At 50.9% G+C, this 10,377-nt stretch overlaps 1 protein-coding gene across 1 annotated transcript; it reads left to right on the plus strand.

Annotated features, from left to right (window-relative positions):
- The first annotated feature begins 614 nt into the window (after positions 1 to 614).
- LOC140647183 (solute carrier family 22 member 13-like) lies at positions 615 to 6,654 on the plus strand. The gene is made up of 9 exons (XM_072851543.1): positions 615 to 986; positions 2,196 to 2,299; positions 3,071 to 3,225; positions 3,343 to 3,511; positions 3,862 to 3,982; positions 4,602 to 4,696; positions 5,203 to 5,417; positions 6,183 to 6,291; positions 6,447 to 6,654. The coding sequence occupies exons 1-9, from the start codon at positions 615 to 617 to the stop codon at positions 6,652 to 6,654; spliced, it is 1,548 nt and encodes a 515-aa protein (XP_072707644.1).
- The last annotated feature ends 3,723 nt before the right edge of the window (positions 6,655 to 10,377 follow it).

The following is a 10,377-nucleotide window of genomic DNA, read 5'->3' on the forward strand; positions in this document are numbered from 1 at the left end:
AGGATTCTGACCAAGACACTGTAGTTTAGATCTAGTTTTATGACTAACCAGGGTTTCTACATGGGGCAAATGAAAACCGACAGCTTGGGACACAACTGTCACGACCAAGTCCACTTGACTACAGCCATATTTCTTGGTCCAGAGAAGTGCTTTTCTGCTTCTCTTTCCTAGTCTCCAGGATGGGGCATATATCCATTAAGCCATTAATGAGAACAGCAGATTTACTCTGCTTCACCATACTTAGGAAAATTAGCCCTCATTTGCAGAGTCACAACTTCATGTCTTGGACAAAAACCTTGTGCTGCAGCACAGTTGCCTTCAGGAGGCTTGGAGAAACACTCCGGGCTGGGACAAGACAAGCTGTCCCTGCACTGTCCCCAAGAGCAGGAATGCTCTGGCACCTTTGTTCTGGCCCCAAGAACAGGGAGGGAATGGCTGGTGACAAAGTACACCCTGGAGGACTGCAGTATATCATCATCATGGACGAATGTGCTGATAAAAGTGCTAAATTTATCACACCTGATTAGGGGTTTAGTGCTCATGTAGTTTAAACATTAATATTTGAATATTTAAGCAACATGCCCTAGTGCAGCCTGGCCATAGAGGTAGTCACCATGACTGAGTTTGGAGATTTTATAAGTGCTCTGGGGGAGTTTGGGCTATATCAGAAATTGCTGGTACTGTTCCTCTCCCTCCCACTACTTATTAATCCTTTCCAAATGATTGGCCAAGTGTTCATGGTTGTGGATGTGCCCCATCACTGCGACACCAGCTGGATCCGTGCCATCGGCCCCAACCTGACGGAGGAAGAGCAGCTGAACCTCACCCTGCCCCGGGACACGGACGGGGCATACGAGCAGTGCTCCATGTACTCGCCAGTGGACTGGGACCTTGACTCCATTGTGGCATACGGCCTGAACTCCACGGAGAAGTGCAGCAGTGGTTGGGTGTACCCCTCAGCACAACCACCATCCCTGCTGACCGAGGTCTGTAATCACCTTTTGACGTGTTGGGGATGTGGAAGGGAAGGGATGGGCATATCCTGTCCTGTGGTTTGGTAAGCCAATGCCAGCTGTGGTGCAGTCAGGCTGAGATTTACAGCAGGCACTGGGGGACCTTGGCTCCATCACACAGATCACAGCTGCAATCCTTGGGAAGTTGTTGCAGGAAGACCATGATGTAGATGCCCAGGGGGGCCACAGGCAGAGATGGTGGGGATGTGAGTCCAGCACATGTTCTGCCCACGATCCCTCCCCTTTCCAGTATCCAGGCCCTTGAACCCATGATGTATCTTGCCTGGAGGGACCTTTTGGGTCTCCCTGCCACAGTTTCCCTTATTCTTCAGCCTGGTTCTCCTCACATCACCTTCTCTATGAAAGATATTTACCCTCCAAGGGCTTGTCATTGACATTTCTGGGGCCTCCAGAGACCTTCAGGGCTTCAACAAGACATCCCGTGGGCCATGCAGTTGAGCAAAGCATCTGTCTGTCAGCATCCCCAACTTCTCCCTCTCTGGACCTCTGTTCCTCTCATTCCTCCCTTCCCTCATTCCTCCCTTCTTCCTCCTTCCCTCCCTTCCTCACTCCCAGCTCCAGCACTTTCTCGCAAGTACATTCCTCTGAGCTGAAACCAGAGGAGAGAGTCCAGCCTCTGGCATGTGCAAAGGCTCCTTGGGGTCCCTGTAGCACTGTGTCCATTTCACAGCCAGCTTGTCTAGAGGCTCTTGAGCAGCTTCTGCATCCCTTCCCGCTCCTACGCCAGTCCTCCTTTACAAGAGAAAACACTGCTCTCCTGCCCTCCTCCTCCTTCCACCCTGTCCTGCCTTTGCAGCCAGAGAAGCAAGCTGCTAGGACTCTTATCCCAAGGGCCCACTTTAACCAAACTTGCCAACCAGAAGACTCCCTCGGGGATGCCTGGGCTGGAGGTGAGTCCTGCAGGTCCCAGTGCTCAAGAGAGGGGCACCAAGATGAAGAGGCAGGCTGAGCACCTCGTATGCCTGTCCCACCTCTGACTTGTGTCCTACGTGCACACCATGGAGGCTTGTGTCCTTGGGGGTGGGTTCTCTGCTCCCACGGGTTGGAGTGAGAGCTTGGTCACCCAACTCCTGGGTCCACCATAGACCAAAAGGGCTGCCCACCCTCAGAAAGCAGCTGGAGCCTGTCAAGAGCAAAAGCATCTGTGTTTTCTTCCTCCAGTTTGACCTGGTGTGCGACAGGAAGAACCTGAACGACATTTCCCAGTCCGTCTACATGCTGGGGCTTCTCTTAGGAGCCATGATCTTTGGGCCACTAAGTGACAGGTGAGGAAACACAGCCACCTTCCCAGAGTTATAGCCTAGCACCCAGAGACAGCCCAGCTGAGAGTTCAGGATGTCCATGCACTGAGCATGAAATACTCCCTCTGCAGGACTCTTGTAAGGGCATCTGGGGCTGCCTAACATGTCTGTAGATGTCTGAGGGTTGAAAATAAAGGAAGGCAGATCAGCCTTATCAGGGGCGTCCTTCAGGAATCACAGGTCTAGCCCCAGCTGGTGTCTCAGCTACCCAAGGGTGTATCCAGGAATCCCAGAAACCTACATTTGGGCACACAGTTGGACCCACCTTCAGCTGTGTTAACCACATCATGTGTCCCTCCTTCCTGTGGCTCTGCTCAGCTCACGGTGACCCAGACCAAGGTCCTCAGCTCCCTAGAGGACACGGCCACACAGGGGACATGGAGGGGAGAAGGGCACAGCATGTGTACAGGGTGCCTTACAGGGGAACCAGCACTACAGTCCATTTCAGTCTGATCCTCATTGCTCTCAAGAGAGGGGACATGGGGATCCTTCTAGGGATGGTTCCTTTAGAAACATCTCCTTTTGCCCTTGCTAGCATGGCGATTGGTCAAAAGTGGAGATGCTGCTTTTCCTGCTGGTTACTTCCTGGGGCATATAGAGCAGCTTTGTTCAAATGGGTGTCAAATCTACTCTGGTGTGAATGGTTCTCAAATCACTTTGTATTCCACCTGGGCTCTTCCCCATCCCCATGGGGTCCCTCCAGATACCAACTATGTCTTCCCTCTTCCTCCTCAGGATTGGCCGTCGGCCAATCTTTCTGATCTCCATCCTCCTCCAGGGCTTGTTTGGTGTAGGAATTGCCTTTGTGCCCCATTTCTATGTGTACATGGCCTTCAGGTGTGTCGTGGGGGCTTCGGTGTCAGGAATTCTGATTACTACCCTGGCCTTGGGTGAGTAGAATGCCCTTGCCCTGAGGCAGACAGATGTGGCCTCACAAGATGCAATAAGAAAAGATAGTCCTGCATGTTTTGAAAAAGGTGACCCTGAACCTTCATTCCTCTTTTCAGCTACAGAATGGGTAGGTGTCTCCTCCCGGACAAAGGCAGTGCTTATTTCTCACTGCTTTGTCGCCATCGGACAGATGCTTTTGGCTGGCTTGAGTTACGGTATTCGCAACTGGAGGCTGCTGGAGATTGCAGGATCTGCTCCAATATTTGCCCTTTTCTTCTACATCTGGTAAGCAGGAGCAGGGCAGAGCTTCTTGAAGACACAACAGCAGTGGGTGTGAGGGCTGGCAGCGAGGAGGCAGCAGCTCAGGAGCAGGCTGGCTCTTTCCCATTATAGTGCAGAAGCTGGAGGGGTTTCTGCAGAGCTCAGCACATCCTCCTGGGGCACTGGACCCCTGAGAGCAGCAGCTGCTTTGCTTCAGGTCTTCAAGTGTGGCCTTTGGGGCCTAAATGTAGGCTATTTAGACCCCCTCCATCACACGTAAAGCCTGTTGCTTGCTGGACGCGGTTGCAGGGAGCTGGGCTGCTGCGAAACTCAGCAGGTCACAGCAGCATCTCCTGATTTCACCTCCTTGGCAGGGTGCTGCCAGAATCGGCTCGGTGGCTGGTGACAAAAGGCAGAGTAGAAGAAGCTAAGAAGGTCCTCCAGAAGGCAGCATCCATCAACAAGCGCACCATCCCACCAGGACTCCTTGAGCAGGTACCTCTCACGGCATGCAGAACAGCTTGCTGTCTTCAGAGACTTTCCTCTGCGCTTGCGTTTGTAGCAGCCATTGGCGCTGAGGTCATCTGATCAACAGCTTTCCCTGCCTGCTGGGGATCCTTTGGGAACGGACTGTGGGTGACTCCAGCGTCAGCTCGGTTGTACAGAGACGCGGTCAGGGAAGAGCACAGCTTCTGCTGAGGCTCCGTCCGGGGCTTTCTGGAGTCCACCTTGGGATATGGAAAGGATTCAAATGCTTCCCTGGCTTTCCTTCAGCGAGGACTGCAGGAGTGTTGAGGATGAGCATGAGGCCTCTGTTTAGTCTGTGGTTTTCCACGTATAAATGCCCAAAGCGGGGGTTAACTCCTTGCCCACCCCAAAGGCCCTACACTGGAGAAATGTTCATGCCGAGGAACCTCTTAGTCACCAAAGTACTGCGCTGGGCAGCCAGAGCACAGGCACAGGAGCCCAGCCCCGCTGGGCTGCCTTCCCCCCCAGAGCAGTTTGGGGTCACAAGCCTGTCCCGCTGAGGCTTCCATTTGGCTGCAGCTGGAAAAGGAGCTAGCCAGGGGTTTCCTTTGCCTGGTTTGACTCTTTGGCTTTTTGCATTTTGAAGTTGAAGCCTGAGACACAGAGCAAGTCTGGAAGTACTCTGGATCTCTTTCGGAAGAAGCACCTCCGGAAGGTGACTTTAATCATGTCATGCACCTGGTAAGACATTCTCTGGTCCTCTCTTTCTGAACTTCTAGGTGAATAAAAGAAGAGATTGAGGGGTGACAAAAATTGTAAATTCACTTTATTTGATTTTTGGGGTCATGTTTATGTCTATGTGTTCATCTGCTATCTTTCTGTCTCCCCATACTGGACCAGATCTGCCTTGTCTCGGCATGGGGAGAAGCTGATTATTTAAGATGCTCTGGGTTTTGTGAGAAAGGCTGGAGTAATTCTGGCTTTTGGCAATCCCTGGGCCTTGGGCTAGTTTTGTGCCCCCCTAGAAGTTCTGGGTGCAGTCTAAAAGTTGCTGACCATATGGGGATCCATACTGCTGTATCTCATGTAACTACGTCCCACAGAATTGTCTAATGGTGATTAGAAGCAAAACAGATTGCTGGGAGTTTAAATAAGTTGCGTGTGGTCTAACCACCTTAATTTTTGAGGATAAACCCCTAGAAAACCCATCTGGTTACACAGTCTATTCCACTTTACTTGAATTTCAGGTTTGCAGACAGCCTTGTGTACTACGGGCTGAGCCTTAGCGTGACAAGTTTTGGTCTGGACATCTACCTGACGCAGCTTGCCTTTGGGGCGGTGGAGTTACCAGCTCGATTTTGCTGCATTTTCCTGCTGCAGTGGTTTGGGAGGAAGAAAACCCAGGCCGTTCTCCTGCTGCTGTCTGGCCTGATGTGTCTCATCATCACTGGCATCCCTGAAGGTGAACAACCTCTTCCCACCCTGAGAGCACAGCCGGGCAGAGCCCCAGCCAGCTCTATCCTGGTTCAGACCCATCCTCCCAGCCCGGCTGGCTGCAGACCCACACTCACTCCCAGGAGCTGAGCTCCCAACGTGCTGGCTTCCTCTCTGCATGACTTTCTTCTCCTTCAGAGCTGTGCCTGGTCCTTCCACAGCTCCTGGCCCTCGGCAGGCAGCGTCCATTACACACTACCACCTCCACCTACTATACATCACCACCTCCTCTCAGAAAGGTGTAGCAGAAGACGAGTTTTAAAAGCCACCGTGTGTCCCTTCTTTAGATGAACAGGAAAAGCAAACGCCCTCCCCTTTAGCTGTTTCTGCCTACACATTGCTGCAGTCTGTACCCTCACCCCTGCTGCTGTGCTAGTGCTGTGAGTGAGGCTGAAGGAAAGAGAGGGGCTGCATGATGCCTTCAAGCTCACGGACGTGATATTTCCAAGCAAGCACTCCCCAAAGACCTGCGGTGGCTCAGTTGCTCACTCCAGTTGCAGATTTAGGAAATGCCCACGGCCTCAGGAGAAATCTGGGTTCTCTTTGCCAGTTGTCTAGAGGGTATTTTCCAGGAAAGAGTGCACTAGGAATGATTTCCAATGGGCTAGGTGTTAGATTTGCTTGGTAAATCCATTAGAAAAGGCTGTCCCAAGAAATCCCACTGCAGATACCTTTGGTCCCAACTGAACCTTCTCCACGGAGGTCACAGCAGTGGTCTCTCCTCTCCCCTCAGACCAGCCCGTGGCAACCACCGTCCTGGCCATCATTGGCAAGTTTACAGCCACGGCCTCCTTCTCCACCTCCTACGTCTACTCTGCAGAGCTCTTCCCCACAGTCGTCAGGTGAGGTCTCCCCATGCATCGGAGCTTCCCTCCGCCACGTCTGGTGGCAGTGGTGGGGCAACAGCCTGGTTGTCCCCGTGGCCACACTCAATCCCAAGGCCACCCAGGGGATGCTGAGCCCTGCCCGCACCTCCCACTGCCCCTTGCTTCCCCAGGCAGACCGGCGTGGGGCTGTGCTCAATGTCGGCACGGGTGGCGGGGATCATGGCCCCACTGATCCGCCTCCTGGGCCAGTATCACTATGCCATCCCCATGGCCATCTTCGGGAGTGCCCCCGTGGTGGGGGGGCTGCTCTGTGTCCTGCTGCCTGAGACCCGTGGCACCGACCTGGTGGACGACACAGGGGCGGCCGCCCCTAGCTGAGGTGGGTACCTGGAGCTCTGAATTTAAGGTAAAAAAGAATCCAAAGGTGCAAATTTAAGGCAAAGAGAAATATGTCAGAAACCAGGATGGAAACAGTATCATCTCTTCCTCTTTCCTCCTTGTCTTCAGCAGCAGGAGACTGGAAATTTTGTCCAAGAGAGACACCACAGAGGATGGAGTAGACTTGGAGAAGGATGTCTACAGATGTTCAGAGAGCAAGGGATGAATGGACAGGTGTATACTAAAGGTCTAGTCTGATCCAAATCTTTCTTGAAGCAGACCAATGAGGCATTGCTGTCTGGAAACTGGTCTTTCAGATGATCAACAAAATGTTTGCGGTCAGAGGGAGAGGAGATCTGTGTCACTCTGCGTTTGGAAAAGATGCACTTCAAACTGTTCCTGAAACCCCGTCTGTTATGCCTGGCTGCGCGAGTCCTCCCGACATGTTTCCCAGTCCTTTGCAAACTGGTACCCGTGGAACCACCCCTGTCGTGTTTTACAGCAATAAAGAATTGCCAGTAGAGTGGTAGTACTGGGCAAGCAAGCGCTGGGCTGTGTCCCTCCTGCACTAATCGCTTGGCTCGTCAGCCTTCTCGTCGGTCCAAGCCTCGACGTTTCATCAGGATGTCACTGAAACCCTGTCATACACGTATTTAGCTTTTATTTCTATGTGGTGTTGAATTTGAGTTTCTACATGAATAATATAAATTATACTCCGAGTTTGATAAGAGACACTTGTAATGCAATATGTGAATAATAAATGGTGTTGATTTCTTTTTTTCCTTCCTACCGTTTCACAGTTGGCCTTTGTAACTGCTATTGGCTCTGGAGTGTTTTCTACACAGAAATTGTAAGCCTGTAATTTAACACACAGATGGAAACGTGTTTTGCTTCCATCAGCCACAAGCAATGCAGAAACAGAGTGTTAAAGCAGAACAACTGAGTTCAATTAGGACTTTTTTTTATTTCCAAGTCTTCCAATGAACAATCTATATTTGTTTTCTCCACTAGCAGCTGTGGAAGTTTCCTGAATTGTGTGGTGTACGCTGCAATTCAATGTCAGGTAAACAGAGTGGGCATCTGAACAGCTTTCCCCAGTCATGGTCAGCCTTTAACAGTGACCTTGGTTGGCTGCTGCCAGCTCAGCCACAACATTTTAGTGTCATCTAGTGTCACGCAAAAGAAAGAGAAGGGTGACCTCCTCTCCTGTGCTCCTTGTTTGCAAGCAGAGAATGTATTTGGCACCCTTTCATGAAGCTATCTCCTCAAACTACAGCACAGACTCTTGGTCGAAGAAGGCTGGTCACTCAGGTTTGTAGCATCCTTTTGTTTGTGATTGCTTTGTGCTGTAGTAAATGGTGTTCTGAAGGCTGGGGTGTTCGGGTCAGACATGCCTGGAGGTGATATTCATCTTGTGCTTTGGCTTTGGGGCACAAAATCTCCCCAGTGTCACATGGGACCTGGCTGTGGCTGGAGATGGGGCAGGGCATTTGCAGGATCTGGGCTTTGGAACCGACTCATTGCACAGTCATGAGAGCAGCATTAATACTGCTTCTCCTCACCTCCTCACCCATTCCCCGCTGGGTCCCTTTCTGCAGGCTTTGCTCTCGTGATGGACCTGGGGCCTTCCCAACATGGGGTCAGGAGGAAGGAGAGGACAATGTCAAAGGACAAGGTCCAGGATCCTGATGCCTCTGCCCCACAGCCAGGAGTCAGAGTTGCAGTATAGTTTGTTGGTGTCACTGGCACAGAGGATGTGCTGATTGTCTCAGTGGTCCCTGTGGGGCTCCTCTGGCAACAGGAGCTGCTTCACCCCATAGCTCCTCACCTCGCCTCACCTTGGGGAACAGGACCAGGCCAGGCTCTGCTGCCCCTCCATGCCTTAGATACCTCTGGCCCTGCCTGACCAGCTTCCTCGGCAGTGGGGAGGTTCCGATACATGAACCTGGGTCTCCTCCAAAGGGGAAATGGAGGTCGAAAGGTTCCGACCTGGACACAGACAGGCGTAAGTGAGGGTATAAGCACAGGAGCAGGGCCTCGCTCCCATGTCTGATATAGGAGGGCCTGAAGAAGGCTTGGACAGTAATCAATATCCCTTAGCAAACCCTTCACAGTGTCCCTGGCATTTGCTCATCACTGCCACCTTCAGCACCTTCCCACAACTGGCTCTCCAGTCATGGCTTGGTAAGCCACTCTACTAAGGTCTTGCATCTGCTCTTCCCAGCTAAACATTGCTACCCCATTTTGTCCTCACCTTCTCTTCCACCTTTTGTCTCCCTTCCCTTGGCTATGGGGTCGTCCTCTTTCCCTTAGTTATCCCTTCAGGTCACCTGAGGCACTTTTACCCTTTGCCCATAGCCTCATCATGATGAGAGCCCAAAACATCCCATTGTATGCATGCAGAAGTGTGTTTGCATTCTCACATGCTACTCCACCACACCTAGCTCGACTCTGTACTGTGAGCTCTATTTATTATAGCACAAGACCATGTGTGGACCAGGTAGCAGTGACATTAAGGGACAGCAAAACCATTGGACATCGTATTTCTGATGACCTGGGCAAAACATCATGAGTCGAGCTATTGAGGTACTCTTCAGCCAAAAGTGTACCATCCAGTGGTCTTCAAACTAACCAGGTGCAGTGGTCTAGAGAAGAGCAGATGAAATGGATGTCAGAGTCTCAAAGAGAGAGTCATGAATGAGATGGAAGCAGGAGTACATCAGATGTGCTTGGACACCTTTATTTATGAAGTGAGCTGAAACAGAGAGTCTCAGAGCAGAATTCCCAAAAGGAGCCGTGGTCCACTCAATAACTCTGCATTTTGCTCCAAGCTCTTTCCTCAGCCTTTACCCTCAATGCCTTATTTTCCATAAAAGCCCGAAGGAGGCAGCCCCCAGCTTTTGCCAAGGAAAGAGTGCCCTTGGACAAAGGATCGAGCTCCTCTGTACTCAGGGCCTCTGAACAGGAGCACCACAGCAAATCCTTTGAAAAGCAGTCCCAGAGAGAAGATGGGACCAACAGGCAGCCCCTCCTGGTGGGGCATTGTCGCATGTCACTGATTTTATCCAAAACGCTGTCTTCATCAAACTGCATATCCGTGGGGTACTTTGATCCATGGAAAACATGCAGGCATGGCAACAGGGAGAAGAAATAAAGTCTGCTTTAAAAGCTTCTTGACAATACCAGAAAATAGCCTTTGAGTTGTGTACAGACAAAGCTGGAACACCACCACTATATAACTTCTGGGCTTCATCTGTACCAAGAGAGTGGTAAAAGAAAGTCATCCTGAGGGACAGGAGATAAGAGGAGGGGAAGCACAGGAAAAGCACATGTTTTTTCTTCATAGTATAAGACAAAAGTGGTCCTAAACCATTTAAAGACAGAAATGGATACAGCAAGAAGGAATAGACTAGAACAGAGTAGAATAGACCTGACAGTTCCCAGAAAGATTTGCACTTTCTTCTAAGAGACCAACTGCCACAACGTCTCTCAGTTTCCTGGAACAGACAAATTAATGTGGTCCTACACCACAGACCAACAGCACCATTTTCTGTGCACAAAGCATCATGACATGCTTTAATTCAAAGCCACCAGCACTAAGGCAAAAATTCTGCTGCCTGTTAGATATCCTTGCTCACTGCTTGCTGTTTCTTCCATTGCATCTTCTGTTTCTCAGCTGAGTGTCTCAAATTAAAAAAAAAAGAAAAAAAAACAGAGTGTTTT

This window comes from Ciconia boyciana, chromosome 2, assembly GCF_034638445.1.
Source record: "Ciconia boyciana chromosome 2, ASM3463844v1, whole genome shotgun sequence".
In the NCBI taxonomy this organism is placed as follows: domain Eukaryota; kingdom Metazoa; phylum Chordata; class Aves; order Ciconiiformes; family Ciconiidae; genus Ciconia; species Ciconia boyciana.